At 40.3% G+C, this 18,569-nt stretch overlaps 2 protein-coding genes across 3 annotated transcripts in view; one reads left to right on the forward strand and one right to left on the reverse strand.

Annotated features, from left to right (window-relative positions):
* The window catches only part of LOC149142036 (Pyridoxal-5'-phosphate-dependent enzyme family protein), a 252,646-nt gene that overhangs the window by 215,875 nt on the left and 18,202 nt on the right, over nucleotides 1–18,569 (reverse strand). The window lies entirely within an intron of this gene.
* LOC149142037 (uncharacterized) lies at nucleotides 7,210–9,577 on the forward strand. Its single transcript, XM_089448065.1, has 2 exons — nucleotides 7,210–9,055; nucleotides 9,178–9,577. Exons 1-2 carry the CDS (start codon nucleotides 7,286–7,288, stop codon nucleotides 9,379–9,381), a joined length of 1,974 nt encoding a protein of 657 aa, XP_089304191.1. The 5' UTR covers nucleotides 7,210–7,285; the 3' UTR covers nucleotides 9,382–9,577.

Consider the following 18,569-nt stretch of genomic DNA (forward strand, 5'->3'; position numbering starts at 1 on the left):
ATCAAAATGAAATCATCCCTCCTATATTTATAGATTTCCTAGAGGGGGCTCTCCTTTAAAAAAAAGTGAGTAAACTTTACTCCAATCCCCAATTTTTAGGTTTCTTTGCTAACTTGCCCAGACATTAGGTATTTTGGTGTTTTCCCCTTTATCAAAGACTATAGCCTACGGGTATCAATAGGCTACTTTGTATATAGGACAATGAATCTCTAGGGAACATTACAAGCATGCTTCTCAATGCACTTATATCTCTGTGACGTGGGAAACTATCTCTATGGACAAGTTCATGTTGGCAAAAACTCACTGTGGCAACATACTTCTAAGAGTCAAAGCATCTATGATAACATTAAGAAAGACATCCGAAATTGTTAAGTCCATAAATTCTTCTCTATATGCATTTATGAAGCAATATGACTATATGTGAGTTCCTAAAAAGTTGGTGACATGAACGTAAGTCACATTGTTGTAGAAAGTGAAACAATTAGAGACTGATACCTTGAAAACTCTGAAAAACAGTAACAAGATATTTAAAGTCTTATGAAGAAGCAGCCATGCTACCAAGATTCCTTTCCTGTACATAATACAAGAATGAATGGAACCAATGAAGCCAAGAGAAAGACAAGGCAAGCAGCTCAAAGAAATTTTTGTGGTTCGTGCAATGGCTGAAGGATTGAGACACCTTTGTTGGAAGAAAGTTGGTGCATAAAGTCAAATGATCGGATCTTTGCAAGAAGAGATAAGGTAAGGTCAAAAGAGGTATGTATCATTCTCGTTCATTTCATAGCTGTCTTGAAAACTATTGTGCATATAAAGCTAAGTTTTCTAGATCATGGTGAACTTGCATGAGGAAAAAGCGTTAATTTTAGGTATGTTCTATGCTTGAGAGCAATTTACTTCAATTTCTTAATTAGCCCAATATCAATGTCCAAATTAGCAATCACATTAACACGATAATAAAATGCAAATAGAACATAAACATAAACAGTGGAAGACAAGCCAAGACAAGAGGACACAAGATGTGGCAATAGCCAGGGACAAACCACAATGTGGGGAACCCTTGATCAATTCTTCTTATATTCTTCAATAGTTCAGCAGAGAGATAGGGATAGTACAAATATACAAAACTGATATTTTATGACAGCAGTAGAAAGTCCATCATTCTGCTAATGATGATTGTTCAAAGATGCAGCCCTGAATTCTCATGATAGTCTTCAACCAATCACTAAGAGTGCTGAAGCATACCCTTTTTAGGATATCTTCAACATAATACTGCTGCAACATGTTAGAAAGGTGGTTAGCTGTCCTGTAGCCTTAGATCCATCACACAGTCAACAATAGATCTGTTGTTGTCATCATAATGACCGGTTAGGGCATAAGCCACTACTGTAACCGTCCTCCAACAGTCATCAAAACAGCCTTTAATCTCTGTGGTATTGCCTCACATGACAACTCCATGGTTATGCTGTTGATTTGAGCATATATAAGCCCTCAAACACCTCTATGCAATCCTTGACTGTGGTGTTATGGTTATGCTGTTGATTTGGGCATATATAAGCCCTCAAACACCTCTATGCAATCCTTGACTGTGGTGTTATGGCCTGCGGCCTAACACACAGTCTTCCTGTAGCTTCCAGGCAACACAAACCTTACTCCTCGTCCCTCCAACGAGACCCCAACAGATCTGTCCATTAGCTCCACTAACTCAGCCCTCCTACAAGAAGAAATCAGCTTCATGCAGTCACAAAAGGATGCCCAAACAGTCCTGCCTCCATGACGGTGTTGTCACCTATAGCAACCCGAAATTCTCTTCTTCTTTCACGCTGTCAACAGGCTTCATTTAGCTGCGTTAGTGTCTATCCTTGGCTACGTATTAGGCCTCCTCCTTACTGTGGATTAGGTCTCTCTTAACTGCAGTTAGGGCCTCCTTTAGTCAGCAGATTAAGGCTTCTTTAGACTGCGTATTAGGGTTCCTTTAGACTGCATATTAGGGCTTCTTTAAGCAGCGTATAAGGGCTTCTTTAGGCAGCGTATTAGGGCTTCTTTAGGCAGCATATAGGAGCTTCTTTAGATAGCGTGTTGGTCTCCTCTTAACTAAGGCCAGATCTCTTCACAAGACTGCTGCTAGGGCTTCTTAGATCTGCGGCCAGATCTCCTTCATGACTGCAGCTAGATGACCTTAGACGACTGCGTCCAGATCTCTTAGATAAGCCTTTCCACTACGTCCTTGTGAGAGGATGTTAAAATTGGCAACTAGGGCAAAACTTCATGTGGGTCATCTTATTCATGGCTGATAATATTTTTATTAGATTCCTCTCGTCGAGAGGTGTAGGATTGATATAAAGATCATCCGATTCCGATAAGTATTCATGGAGATATGATTATGGAATTATTATCAAGCCGACCTACAACTCATGTAGGCTCAGAAGCCCAACAGTCGCATCTATTCAAACACCAACGTTGTGTATAAATACAGGAAGACTTTTCCTCATTTGGACTCACTCATCTCATCACATCTCTCTCTCTACTGCGCAGAAAAGAGTCTCTTCTCTACTGCGCTGAAAAGGGTCTCTCTCTCACACATGTGAAGCTGGAAGCTGCTGAAACTGAAGCTGCAACTACAGAAGTAAAGATTGACCTGCGTGGACTAGAAGATATCCTCATCTGAACTGCACTGTAGGTTCATTTGAACCTCCTCTGAAAGCCGCAACTTTTGGTGGTGGAATCAAGTCAATCCGACGAACGGTTTGCAAGATATCAGCTGCCCTAGTTTGAAGCCGGAAGCTGCCAAAACTGAAACTGCAACTGCAGAAGTAAAGATTGACCTACGTGGACTAGAATATCTCCTCATCTGAACTGCGTTGTAGGTTCATCTGAACCTCCTCTGGAAGCCGCAACTTTTGGTGGTGGTATAAAGTCAATCCGACGGACGGTTTGCAAGATATCGACTGCCCTAGTTTGAAGCCGAAAGCTGTCGAAACTGAAACTGCAACTGCAGAAGTAAAGTTCGACCTGCGTGGACTAGAAGATCTCATCATCTGAACTGCGCTATAGGTTCATCTGAACCTCCTCTGGAAGCCGCAACTTTTGGTGGTGGAATCAAACCAATTCGACGATCAATTTGTGAGATATCGTCTCCCTAGTTTGATGATGAAGTCGCTAATGCTGATGCTGTTGATCTAGGCTTTGCTACTGTTGATATGAATCAGATTTATTGTACTATTTCTCTCTGCTGAATTATTGAAGATAAAGGAAGATTTGATCAAAGGGTTTCCCCACACATTGTGGGGTTTGTCCCTGGCTAGCCGCCACATCTTGTGTCTCTTGTCTTGGCTTGTTTTCTGTCGATCGTTTAATGTTCTATCTGCACTTTACTTTATGTACATGTGATTGCTAATCTGTGGAATAAAATAAGAAAAAGAAGTAAATTGTTATAAGCATAGAACATACCATAACTTAACATGGAATCAGAGCTGAGGTGAAGACAAAGCCCGAGCAAGAGCAAGAGCAATCACCGAAGAGAAGATTAGCAAGGCTATCCTAAAAGAACTATGGGGTCCTCAACACTCTTTCTTGTCAAAGACAAGCTCTGTGAGAAAGCTGACTATCACGGATGGAAGATGTCTATCGATCTAACCCTAGAAGACCAAGGAGTGTTGGACCATGTAAGAGGCAATATTGTTGAGCCTCCATCAAATGCATCCGCTGCTGCCTGGAACAAATGGAAAACCGGAGAAGTCAAAACAGAAGATCATCCGGGACTCTATCGACAAGCACTTGGTGGCCTACATCTCCGACCTGAACACCTCCAAGGAAATCTACGATAGACTGGTGATTTTATTTAAAGTTGATGATGCAAATCAAGTTTTCTTTCTTAGAAATAAGCCGAAGGAAATTCACAAGGGTAAAGATGAGAATATGCAAGCATACTTCTTAAGAATCACCGAGATCAAGAACGATCTCCTATCTATTGGGGAGACTATTACTAATAGGGAAATGACACTCATGACTCTTGGAGGATTACCATCTGAATGGTACATGTTCAGGACTACTCTTCTGAACAATAATGTAATTCTTGGTTACAAGGAATTAATGGCTAGATGCATTCAAGAAGAAACACGGGTAGAAGAGCAAGAAATGCCCATGCCTAAAGGTCCTCCTGTTGCCTTTTCTTCTCATGCTAAGAAAATAAATAATTTCGGGACTAAATCAAAAGGAAAGGCTGGACCTAAGGATGGAAGAAAAGGACGATGTTACATCTGCAATAAAACAGGTCACTATGCAAGGGAGTGCCTTGATAGAAAAGACTCACACCAGGACGATGATCAAAATCCCTCTAATGGCAATCAAAGGAATGACAAATTCAATAGCAAAGGTAAGAGGAGAGCTGGGAATCAAGGAAGAGGACAACCATTCAAGAAGGCTAGAAATTCCAAGATGTATTAAATGCACCTGACCTCAAAAAGAACCTGGTGTCCATCTCGGCAATGGAAGACAAAGGCTACAAGGTAACCTTCAGCGATGGCAAGGTACGTATATGGAAAAATAATGTTAAAGATGCCTTTACTCTTGGGTTTCGTGTTGATTCATTATATCAGGTCGATGGAAGTCCACTAGGTGTCATGTCTTATGACACATCTCTTCAATCCGAACTTTGGCATCGGAGGTTTGCCCCCCTTCATTATAAAGCTCTACTCGGTGTAAGACAAATGGTGACAGGGATGCCCGAATTCCGAGTAGAGAAAGAAGGTGTATGTCCAGGATGTGCCGAAGGAAAGCTCAAAAGGGGACCATTCCCCTCAAGCCTAAGCAAGACCTTCGATATATTACAGTTGGTTCACTCAGGCATATTTGAGGTTGGCATTAAGAGGGAGACTACTACACCACATACTCTAGAGTAGAATGGTGTGGCACCGTACGACTGTGGAAGCTGTCTCTATGGGTAGATGATGTAACAATGCCTGATGTGGAAGAACCGAAGGATCCTATTTATCCACCTGAGCCTTCCTCTTCCAGGAAGAGGTCTTCATGGCTTAGGGGGCTACTTGATGATGCTGCACCCCAAGGAACCTTCCGTGAAAGTAAGAAACCCAACAGGTATCAGGGATACCTGACCAGTATGAGCATAATCATACAAAATGAACCTTCATCATTCTCAGATGTCGTCAAGCATAAAGTATGGAAGGATGCTATGACCATTATGGAGAATGATGTCTGGGAAGTAGTTCCCAGACCCCAAGACAAGACAATTGTTACTTCAAACTGGATTTACAAGATAAAGTTGTAGCAGAGGGAAGTACGGAATAGTATAAGGCTCGTTTTGTTGCTCGTGGTTTCTCCCAAAAGGAAGGTATAGACTATGATGTGATATTTGCACCTGTTTCCGGATATATGACCATCTGCTTGATCATAGCCCTTATGGCTTCACAAGGATGGAACCTACATCAGATGGATGTCAAGACCACGTTCTTGCACGGTTCGATCAAAGAAGAGGTCTATGTGGAGCAACTCGAAGGATTTGAGATTTATGATTGAAAATCTCATGTATGCAGGTTGAAGAAGGCTCTCTATGGGCTGAAGCAAGCACCCCAAGCATGGTGTGAGAGGATCGATAGCTACTTGATGAAGCTGGGATTCACTAGGAGTGAAGCTGATCCTAACCTTTACTTTAAGGTTGAAGATGACAAGCCTCTCATACTAGGGTTGTATGTGGATGACCTCTTTCTAACAGGTGCATACCCTCTCATTCACAAATGTAAGAGGAAGTTGGCTTCTGAATTTGAAATGAAGGACCAAGGACTTGAGGTGTCGCAGAAGCCAAAGGAAATTTTCCTATCTCAAGTAAAATATGTGGTAAAGATATTGAAAAGATTCGATATGATGGACTGCAAGCCTATGACTACCTAGAGGATCTTAACTTTTAGAAGTTATATGGTAGTGATGTCGGACCAGATTTGGGAAATGCCTCTGAGTTTCATAAACTCATTCGCATTGACGTTCTTGGTGAACCTCCATCTAAACATATGTTTTGCAGTTAGCATTGTGAGCTCATATTTGGTTGAGCCTCACTGGATTGATGCCAAGAATCTTCTGAGATATCTTCGTGGCACAATTACTAATGGGTTAAGATCAGTGTTGCACGAAGCGCCCCCCCCCCCCCCCCCGGATCGAAGCTCCGAAGCGCGCCCCGTACGGAAGCGCCTAGGAAGCGCCGTACGAAGCGCGCTTCGGAATTTTGGAAGCGCGCTTCGTGAAATTTTTAGCGCTTCCTGGAATTTCTGAAGCGCCGGCTCCGAAGCGCGCTTCGTACGGCGCTTCGGGCCGCCAAAGCGTGGCGCTTCGGAGCAGGAAGCGTGCGCTTCACGCACGCTTCCGTACGCTTCGGCGGAAAGGGGCGCGCCCAAGGGAGAAAAACACATTTTTTTTAATTTTTTTTTTAAGTTATGTTCACTCAACCTTAAGGGGGTGGGTTAGGGTGAGGTTAGAGTGAGGTTAAGGTGAGGAATGAAAAGAATAAAGCCCCCATTCATTCCTCATTTTCTCACTTTGAGTTTATGAGAGTTGGAGAAGAGAAGAGAGAAGAGGAGAAGAGAAGAGAGGAAAGGAGAGGAGAAGAGAGGAGAGCTTGGAGGAGTGAAGAAGGAGGAGCTAGGAGAAGGAGGAGGAGCTTGGAGCAAGAGCTTGGAGGACTTCATCTACAAGAGCTAAAGAGGTAAGTTCAAACCCCAAACTCCCTTGTTTTTTTGAAAAAATTCTGTATTTTTCTCCTCCCTCTCCTACTCTTTCCCATTGTTTCTACTTGCTCCTTTATTTACAGGTTGCCGTTGTCCACCACCTATATCCATATTCCAAGATGGTGTTCTTTTGGCTTCTATGTATCATTCCACTCTTGGTTTTAATGATGGCAAGGGTGAGGAATAGAAGGGAAGAAACAGAAGAGGACATTGGTGATGGTCCTAATAGTAGTGACCCAATGTATGATGAGGAAGAAGGGTTTGAAGAGGAAGGGGATGAACTTGAAGGGGACACTGAAACACAAAATGGGAAAGCTACATCAACACCCTTGTGGAACTATGTGACCAAACTTGATGGGGGAAAGGTTGGTGGATCTTACAAATTTGTGTGCCCTCATGGTTGTCATGGAGGAAAACCATATTGTGGTTCATATACCCGTCTGAGGAGGCATCTTTGTGGGGTGCTGGACAGTGATGAAAAAAAGGGTTCTGTGGGGGTACAAATTTGCCCAAACATTTCAACTGAAGAAAGAAGAAAATACATCCAAATAGAGATGGCTGCACAACAAAAAAACAAGAAACAAAAAACTCATTCTGAATCAAGTGCAACCTCTAAATTTGGTAGTTGCTCATCTCCTCATGGTACTTCTGCAAGCTCTGGAGGTAGAAGAACAATAGGGGATTTCCTTAATGTTGCTGGGAGGGATGATGTGGATGGAAAGATAGTCCGTTTTCTTTGTGCTTGCGGTGTACCATTCAATGTGCTTCGCTCTCCCTATTGGCATGAAATGGTAAAGGCCATCAATGAAGCCCCAAAAGGATACAAGGCCCCCAACTATGAGAAAGCTAGAACAGTGTTATTAGAAAGAGAAAAAGCTAAGGTTCAAAGAGCTTTGACACGTTTTACAAATGAGTGGGTAGATTATGGGGTATCCATTGTATCAGATGGGTGGACAAATATTAGAAACCAACATTTGATAAATGTTCTTGGTGTTTCTTCTAGTGATGCAGTATTTATTGCATGTCATGACTCCTCCTCCATCACTGCATCTGCACAAAACATTGCAGATCTCCTATTGAAATCAATCAAAGATGTTGGTCCGAATAATGTGGTTCAAGTGATCACAGATAATGCAGCAAATTGTAAGGCAGCAGGAAAAATTATTGAGCGTACTCATCCACACATCTTTTGGTCTGGGTGCCTGGTTCACACATTGAACCTTTTGATGCATGATATTGTGAAACACAAAGAATGTGGGTGGATTGCTGAGGTTTACAGGAGAGGGAAGCAGCTCATTAAATTCATCACAGGGCATACAAGGGTAAACTACTTCTATGGCACTTACTCCAAGTTGCAATTGCTTAAAATTGCAAAGACAAGATTTGCTAGTTATTACCTCACCTTTAGGCGGCTAGTGAAGGTGAGACAAGCTTTAACTAATCTGGTGTGTGCTGAAACATGGGATGAAATTAACACTGACATAGATGGTGCTAATGCAATCAAGGACACTGTTCTTGACAGTTACTTTTGGGGACAGGTTAAATATGTTTTGCAATTCACCAAACCAATTTATTACATGATCAAGTTTGCAGATTCAGATCGACCAGTAATTGGGGAGGTGTATGAGCAAATGGATAGCATGTTGGGGCAGATTAAAGACATTGTTGAGCCTAGAGATATCAACTTGTACAATTATATTCGTGTAGAGGTGCAAAACCGATGGGAAATGCTAAATGTTCCATTGCATGCATTAGCATATGTTTTGACACCTAAATACTATCATCCATCATGGCTTTCAACACCAGCACCTGGGGGGGGAAGCAGGAGAAAACCACACCAAGATCAAGAGGTTCACCAAAAATATATGGCTGCATTGAGTAAATTAATCCCTGATGAGGAGGAGGCTGCATTGGTACGGAGACAAGTGAGCAACTATACGCTCAACACTGGTCCATTTGGGAGCATGCATGCAATTAAAGATCGAGAGACTTTTTCTGCTCTTGAGTGGTGGAACATGCATGGAGGGGGTACTCCACTTCTACAGAGTTTGGCATTGCGGGTGCTATCACAGGTGGTAAACACTTCTTCTGCAGAGAGGTGTTGGAGCTCTTATTCTTTCATCCACAGTGTTAAAAGGAACAGGTTGAATTTAGACCGGGCAGAGAGCTTGGTTTATGTTCATTACAACTTGCGATTGTTGTCCCATTACTGTGAAGATGCAAAGTCTAATAAAGACTTGTTGATTTGGGACAAGAATCCAGAGGAGCCCAATTTGGAGGATGGAGTGTTGCGACTAGAGCAATTAGAGGATGCTCTTATCCAGGTATGTCCATTGTGGTATGAATTTTCCAATTTTCCCTTATAAAGCATTTCTCTAATTCATGTTTTTAATTTTTTTGTTAACTAGTGTTTTTTTTTTTGCATGAATTTTTTGAGCGATTCTAGGATGATGATGACCGTGTTGATATGCCACCACCCCCACCCCCATCTGGTCCCTTGGTTCCTAGGTTCCATGGTTCAACACCAACAGCAGGGGGTTCTTCTTCATCAGTGTCAGTGCCACGACTTCCACAGGCACCATCTTCTTCATTGCCACCACGTGGAGGCCCGCCACCACGTTCTATTTGTGGTGGAAGGAGGAGAGATTAGTAGATATATTCACAATCTACTACTTTTTGTCATAGATTACTCATTAGACTTGTAGACTTGTGAATTTGAATTTTGAACCTTTTTGGCTTGGCGGTGACCAAGTGACATATTTTGTAAACATTATTATTTGAATTTTGGACATGACAAATGTTGACAGTTGCTCACTTGCTAGATAAATCATAATATGCTCTATGTTTTATGTTTTATAATATGCTTAAATGTTTTATGTTTTATAATATGCTTAAAAATTTGATGTATGTTTGTAATAGCTAGAATATAGATGATTGTTGTACATACTAGTAACTACAATGGAATCATGGATGCCATATCTATCTTGATTTATGCAAAAATATGCATGTTTTCATGTCTTCTACAATTAATTTGGTATTTGGGATGTTTGTTTTGAGTATAAATGCAAAAAAATATAAAAAATATATATATATAGCAGACGCTTCCGCGGACGCTTCGCTTCCTAGATTTTTGGAAAATGACGCTTCGGCGTCCCCACTTCCAAAAAACGCTCCCGCTTCGTGCAACATTGTTCTGGATTGAAGCTGGGTTGAAATTCTAAAGTTGTTGGGAGTCGAAATTCTGGGTTGTTGTTGGCTTGTAGTTGTTGGACAAGAAGAGACTACTAAAGTTTGTTGAATCATATTGGAAGGCCGACTTGGTGGAGGAGCAACGTAATTTGGGTCTAAGGTCTTGGTCTATCTCAATTTGATTTACTAGTGGAAGCGTTTGATTAGGTTTTCCCCTATAGAGGGGTTTTAGCCCTAGCTAAGTGCCTACTTCTGGTGTTGATCTTCATGCTTTGTTTTGATGATTGCTTGATGAAACTAAGATAAAAGAAGAACATAAGAAAAATAATAAAACTACAAGAATATCACAAGTAATTATCAACATAAGAAAAACTTTCTGCCTTTCTAATTTTCTATCATTTCATACTTGCAACTTTGACTGCAATTTTTGGCCCTCCTTGACCTACAACTTTCGGTCTCTTCTGCAGAAACCCTAGTTTAGCATGTGTGAGAGAAGATGGTGAAACTGGCCTCCTTTCTCCTTCGCTTTGTTAGTCTATTCTTCCTTGACAATTCGGCCTGCAATCTTGACTTCTTTTAACCCTAATTTTGGCTTCTTTGTGGTGGCTGCGATTTGGTGTTGTTGCAACAAAATTTACCCTATATACCTCGCACATGTGAAGAGCGATAGCCCAAAAAACAATTCCAAATACTTCGATATCTTCTTCTTGGTTCTTCTCCTCTTTTCCGCTCTTCTTTTGGTCTTCTTCTTGCTTAGATCGAACTTCTTGTAAGATTGATGATGATATCTCAAATGAGGTCAAAGTTTTCTTATATATAGGCTTCTCAAGAGAGTCGAATAGCTGCTTGTAGGCCAACTTGTCTTTGTTAAAAGATTTCTCTGCTTGATAATTGCTTGTGATATACTTTTACTTCTTAGCTTATAGTCTTTTCTTCGTTATGTTATTATTATGTTCTTTTCATCAAGACAATTACCAATATGCACAATAAAAGACAAGTGACACAGTATGTAGGCTTGTCAGCCAGGGCCAAAACCTCTCACCTCTTGAGAGGAAAACCCGATCAAAATTCTTCTTCTAGATCTTCAATTGATGAGTACCAAGACCATGACACAAACCCTTGACCCTAGTATCCTCCCAAGAACCTTGTCACTAACCTTGATACTCTTCCTCTTCCCTTTCTCGACTTTCTTCTTAATCTCGAACTACTCTCCTCGGCTCCTTCCAAAGAAACTCGATCTCTACCCTTCACACTGCTTTTTCTTGACTTCTCCTAGAGAAACTCGGTCTCTATGATATCACTAGCTTCCTCTAGAGAATCTCGGTCTCCTAAAAGAATCCTTCCTTCGCTGCCCTAGAAGAAACCTCCCCTTCGCTTTCCCAGAAGAAACCTTCTTCGCTACCCCAAAAGATGTTGAGAAATCTAGGGCATTAGCATTAGGTGATTTCTCTTCTATTAGTGACTGCTTGTGGATGCTTTTTACTTCTTTAGATTAGGATCTTCTTCTTCTTAGATTATTAGTGTTCTTCTTCATCAAACAATAAACAATACATGAAAATAAATACACAAGAGACACAGTATGTAGGCTATGAGCCAGGGCCAAAGCCTCTCACTCTTTGAGAGGAAAACCCGCACAAATTCTTCTTATAGAGATTCCAATTGACGAATACCAAGACCAAGCCCCTTGACCTAGTAGCCTCTCTAAGACCAAGACACAAGTCCTCCATTTTTTTCGTTCATTCTTCTCTTGGTTTCTTTTACTTCAAACTTCACACCATATGAGATCATTGTAGTCATGAGATGGCATTGAACTGAAACCATTGTAGGGATACAAACTTCTTCTTCAACAGTAGCACTGAATCATAGCTACACTGAGACCTCCTTCATGAGTGGCACCAAGAACTTCTTCATGAGTCAGTGGGGAGACATCACTTGTAATATCACCGAAACTTCTCTTGTTGTACCAAGACCGAGATCCACTCTTAACTGTGAGACAATACCGAATTTGTTTGCTGTAATTTAGTACCCTAATCTGAGCTCCTTCACCGAAGCATTTTTCTACATTCCTATCCGAGCTTGCTTCTGTATTTTACCTCTGAAAATATCAAAGATATCTAAACCTTCTCATTGTCCCAAAGACCTGAAACTGTCTTTTGTTCTTCCCATCTGAAATCACAGAGATGTGAAAGATATCCTTCCACTGTTCATGCGAAATTCAGTTTTCATCACTGAAAAACTCAGAGAAGATATCCGAATTTTGTGTCTCTGTGAAGTGCCCGAGGTTGCTATTTATAGTGGTTTGTTTGACCTATTAAGCCGACCTAAATTTGTGAACCGGTGTGTCTCCATTATGTGAGCCGACATGAGTTCCTTTATTCATCTTGAGGCCGACATAGGAAGAGGACTGTGTGCTTGTCGTTGGAGGGTTATTTGGACACATTATAGACTCATATACATTGTTATATCCCCAAGAAGGGTTCTTCATACATGACATAGACTCTTTGACTTTTAATGACCAATCCTAAGGCTCTTAATGGGAGCCATCTAAAATAAAATCACTTGCTCATGAAACCCATGAAGCAAGGCTTACAAAAATAATTTTATTTTCTTCATTACATCATTTACAAAAGTCACAATTACATGTCATTATGAAGACTGAACCTAGTTACACTTTTCAACACTCCCTCTTAACTAGGGAGGTATTCATAATGGTACTTGGTCATTCTCAATCTGAAGAATTTCTCATAAGAAGAATCAGATTGGTAACCCATTTGTCTAGCATCATATCAACCAGCATTGTCACATAGCAAGGCCTTGACTAACAGCTCTATCCACATGATCAGAGCACAATGCTGGCGAGACCAATGATTCATAGACACCAAAATCATTGTCTCTCAAGGTACATACTCCACCCGGGTGTTCACAGAGTATGACCTTCTTTGGACTATTCTTATCTTGGATAGCCAGTCCTCAAAGAATATTGGTCCACGACTACTCTTATCTTGGATGCCCTATCTCATCCTCAAAGAGTATCGGATGCTAGATGATTACCCAATCCTCCATTCTGTCTTCCCAGGTGAAGACCAAAATGATGTGTCCATCTTTCTCTCTCAATTAGGGACGACATATCAATTCCAATAACAGAATGTACTCATTCCTACACAAGGAATGTACCTAAGCTCCCTCTTGGCTTAGGAATTTCCAAGTTTCTTCCAAGTAAGAAACTTGCTTCTAGGCTCCCTTTTAGTTAGGGACCTACAGCAGCTCCTCGACCAGCTGCTTGAAGACCTCCTTCCTTCGATGTCATGAATTTCTTAGTCCAAGAGTCTTCATCTTTTGTGGCTTCTACATAGGGCACAGACCATCCATCACTTTCATCCACGAATTAGTCATGTCATCATTTCTTTCATCAGAAAGTGATCCATCAATCTTCATCTGGCCTTGCTCATGTCATGCTGCTTTCTTCGTGCCATATTTTCTGAAAGGATCTTACATCCTTCTATATGGTCCTCTTAGAAGTCATCCACAGTTATTCCCTTTGGCAGTCCTGCATAATCCCATCCAGATAGTTGTTCAAAAATAAAAAAATGAACACTTAAATCAAAATTACCTTTGTGATGGTCTTTCATCATGACATCTTCTTGTAGGTATCAGCGTCCTACATACATGTTGACACATCTCCCAAAGATATCCATTGTCAAGGGTCTCCATCTTTTTCGGACTTCCATTAGAGTCTTCATATATTTCCGGGAGATTTCCTAGTCAAATCATTTTTGGTCTTTTGGATGTTGATTGCCTTTAGCATGGTTGCATGTCTCATGATCTCTTCCTTTCTTCACACGTTTCATTCCCAGGAGCTTCCATTCAGAGTTCCTCAATTGTAGTCAACCACCTCGTACTTCATATGAGGACATATTATGTTGATTTCATCTAGTGTGATTCATGCCTTCCGACATTCTTTCATAGGAGGAGATTCCTTTCCTTTGATCATGCTTCTCAAGATAGAGTAGTGATCCAAGTTACATGCAACCATACAACATGACATTATAAAATCAAATGTAAGCATACATACCTCATTTACCTTTAGGTCATCTAGGCTTCTTTCAGCAGCTTCCTTGATTGAAAAGATCTTCAACCCCCTGATCTGCTTCATCTCTTATGTCATCATACCATCATCCCATGAACTCCACAAGTTCGAGTCCCTGATGAAACACTTGCTTCCACTCTAGATCGGTGAACCCTCTGATGAGGATTTCATCAGAGAATCTTAAGGATCTTGTATATCCCTATTTGACAGATGTTTCCTTTTTTACTGGATGTATGATGAGCCTTGTCCTAGATGACTTCTTCTTTTTCTTATGTTTGCAACGAGGTTCCCAAAAGTTATATCCTTCATATTTGGTTGCCATGGATTTTGTTCTGTTTGTCCATCATGATTCCCTATGGTGATGTTACGAGCTCTTGTTTCTAATGCTTCCATGATGCCACGATGCATCTTCTTATTTATTATAGCCATATCCTATAAAAGATTTAGGATCTATGACAAGACCTTTTGTGAGGGAGACTATCTCAGCATAGTAAAGATCTCTTACTTCCTCTTTTATTGAACTTCTTCTCTTCAGCGCCAATTCTTTGGTGATATGGGATTCTTCTCTTCCTCTTTTGATATTGTCTCTTTCAAACAATCTTTCCTATAATGTTAATAATTTTTTTACATCCATAGGCATTGAATCTCAACTATGCTCTTCTTTCTTTTCTGAGGAACAAATTTTCCAAACTTCCCCTTCCTTCCTGCAAATGTTTGAGTTCGTTAACCTTCAACACTTTTTCCCTCAACTTGTCTTCTTCTAGCTTGCATAAAAACCACAAGTTGTCGAATGAGGTAACTTCCTTATCCCTATGGACATTTGTTACCTTGTTCATCAGTTAGTGCATTTAGAACAATAATGATCATCTTCTTATCATCTCTACCAGATCTCGCAATTGAGATCTTATGAAGATATCCCTTTATCCTTTGATAGCTTCAATTTGTGTAGATCAGATCTAAGTGATGTGACCTTCTTTATCGCATCTTCATAGAATAGCTCTACTAGCCTATCATATATATCTCTTTGATGTCTCCAATACTGTTATATAGGGATGAGGGATCTTTGACTGATTACATAAGAATCTCTTGAGCCCTTTGATCCCTTTCCATGTATTCAAAGGAGACCTTTCCATTGATTTGTTCAATGACTTCACTTTCTTCGAGGACTATGTCTATCCTCCTTTTCCATGCAAGGAATTTCGATGACCCAACCAGCTTATAGATCTCCTTGCAAACATGAAATCATTTTACCAAATTAATTAAAAAAGTGAAAGATACTTACTTGACAAGTGAAGATGAAATCTTCAACTTGATCATTTTGATGATGGTTGAAGAAGATGTATTAGTGCTCCCTTTTGGATGATCTTCTTCCAAATGAAAAAGCCTTTCTTCAATAAAGGAGATTGCTCCTTTTATGATGTCAACGCCTTTAGATCTAGCTTTCTTTGTTGATGGTGATTTTTGTTGCTTCCTCGGATGATCTTCTTCAAGGATAAGAAGAGGATCCTAGCTTTAATGAGAGGGAACTTGCTTTGTAGCTTTTGAAGATGATGGAAATACCTTCTAGCCTTCTTTGTCTTCAAAATACTTCACCTTCTTTGGTAGTACAGATCAGAAATGCTTTCTTCAAGATAATGTAATCTCCGTCTTCAAAGTATAGATAACTTGATGAGGGTCTTTTGTGGTGTAGAGGATCCACAACTTTTGTTGTTGTAGACTACTTCTTCGATGAAGATCTTGATCTTTTGCTCTGATAACCTTTGATTTGCTTAGATGCCTCTCTTGAAACTCGATCCTTGAGTGTCTCTTTGATCAAATGCCCTTCCTTTGACTTCTGCACCTTAGCTCCGATTCCATGTTGAGAAATCTAGGGCATTAGCATTAGGTGATTTCTCTTCTATTAATGATTGCTTGTGAATGCTTTTTACTTCTTTAGATTAGGTTCTTCTTCTTCTTAGATTATTACTGCTCTTCTTCATCAAACAGTAACCAATACATGAAAATAAATAGACAAGAGACACAACATGTAGGCTATGAGCCAAGGCCAAAAACGCTCACTATTTGAGAGGAAAATCCGCACAAATTCTTCTTATAGAGATTCCAATTAATGAATACCAAGACCAAGACCAAGACCATTGACCTAGTAGCCTCTCCAAGATCAAGACACAAGTCCTCCATTTTTTATCATTCATTCTTCTCTCGACTTCTTTTACTTCAGACTTCGAACCATATGAGATCATTGTAGTCATGAGATGACATTGAACTGAAATCATTGTAGGGATACGAACTTCTTCTTCAACAATAGCACTGAATCATAGCTACACCAAGACCTTCTTCATGAGTGGCAGTGTGGCACCAAGACCTTCTTCATGAGACAGTGGGGAGACATCACTGTAATATCACCGAAACTTCTCTTGTTGTACCAAGATCGAGATCCACTCTTGACTGTGAGACAATACCGAATTTGTTTGCTGCAATTTAGTACCCTGATCTGAGCTCCTTTACCGAAACATTTTTTTGCATTCCTATCCGAGCTTGCATCTGTGTTTTACCTCTGAAAATCTCAAAGATATCCAAACCTTCTCACTGTGCCAGAGATCTGAAACTGTCTTTTGTTCTTCCCATCTGAAATCACAGAGATATGTGAAATATATCCTTCCACTATTCATGTGAAGTTTTGTTTTCATCACTGAAAAACTCAGAGAAGATATCTGAATTTTGTGTCTCTGTGAAGTGGGCCGAGGTTGCTATTTATGGTGGTTTGTCTGACATATTAAGCTGACCTGAGTTGGTGAACCAGTGTGTCTCCATTATGTGAGTCGACATGAGTTCATTTATTCATCTTGAGGCCGACATAAGAAGAGGATTGTGTGCTTGTCGCTGGAGGGCTATTTGGACACATTATAGACTTATATACATTGTTATATCCCCAAGAAGGGTTCTTCATACATGACATAGACTCTTTGACTTTTAATGACCAATACTAAGGCTCTCATTGGGAGCCATCTAAAATAAAATCACTTGTTCATGAAACCCATGAAGCAAGGCTTACAAAAATAGTTTTATTTTCTTCATTACATAATTTACAAAAGTCACAATTACATGTCATTATGAAGACCGAACCTAGCTACACTTTTCAACATAAGAAACTCCCCTTATCCTTCTTCGTACTTCTCCCTTCTTCGCATTTCTTCTTCAACAAATGCTTGTCGAGTTGCTTGCCTAAGTGAGGCTGAGTGTGGCTATATATACACCTCCACACACGTCCTTTAGGCCGACATGTTCACTAGAGGTTAGGCCAACTTCTTCTAGCATGTTCTTCCATCGTTGTAGGCCAACTTGAAGAGGATAAGTGACAAGGTCTTGGAAGATACTTTACATAGACAAGTTTGACCTTTTACAAAGTGTAACATGACTTCATCACATGACAATGACATTTTATGACTAAATGACAAACAATTCCTAAAGACTCTCAATGGGAGTCTTGACTCAAAAATAAAATCTCTTGCTCATGAAACCCATGATGCAATCATTACAATATTTTATTTATCTTCTTTACATCTCATTACATAAAAACATAATTACATGTCATTATGAAGACCGAACCTAGTTACATTTTTCAACACTCCCTCTTAACTTGGGAGGTATTCATAATGGTACTTGGACTTTCTCAATTTGAAGAATTTCTCATAAGAAGAATTCGGATTGGTAACTCATTTGTATAGCATCATATCAACCAACATTGTTCCATAGCAAGGCCTTGACTAACACCTCCATCTCTCCACAAGATCTGAGCTCAATGTTGGCGAGACCAATGATTTATAGACATACTCATCATTGTCTCTCTCGGAAGATACCCTACCTGGGTACTCAGGATATGTCCCATGAGGATTATTCTTATCTTGGACTCCCCAACCCTCAAAGAATATCGGTCCTCCACGATTACCTCTTTTGTTGGATGCCCTATCTCATCCTCAAAGAGTATCAAATGCCAAATGATTACCCAATCCTCCATTCTGTCTTCCGAGGTGAAGACCAGAATGACATGTCTATCTCTCCCTCTCAAATAGAGAGGACATATTCCAATAAAGGAATGTACTCATTCCAACAAAAAGGAATGTACCTAAGCTCCCTCTTGGCTTAGGAATTTCCATGTTTCTTCCTAGTAAGAAACTTTTTTTCAGGCTCCCTCTTAACTAGGGACCGACCTACAACGGCTCCTCATGTGGAGATCATGGAACAACCAGTTGCTTGAAGAGCTCCTTCCTTCGATGACATGAATTTATTCTTCGGCATGGAGTCTTCATCTTTTGGGTCTTCTACATAGGGCACAAACCATCCATCACTTTCATCCATGAGTTAATCATGTCCTCATTTCATCAAAAAGTGATTCATCAGTTTTTCCATCTGGCTTTTGCTTCATGTCATGCTGCTTTCTTTATGCCCTATTTTCCAAAAGGATCTTACATCCTTCAATATGGTCCTCTTAGAAGTCATCTACGGATCTTCCCTTTGGCAATCCTACATAAGCCCATCCAAATATTAGTTCAAAAATGAAATGA

Source organism: Pinus tabuliformis, chromosome X (genome assembly GCF_031772625.1).
Source record: "Pinus tabuliformis cultivar Carrire ecotype Pingquan chromosome X, CPIR1, whole genome shotgun sequence".
NCBI classification, from domain to species: domain Eukaryota; kingdom Viridiplantae; phylum Streptophyta; class Pinopsida; order Pinales; family Pinaceae; genus Pinus; species Pinus tabuliformis.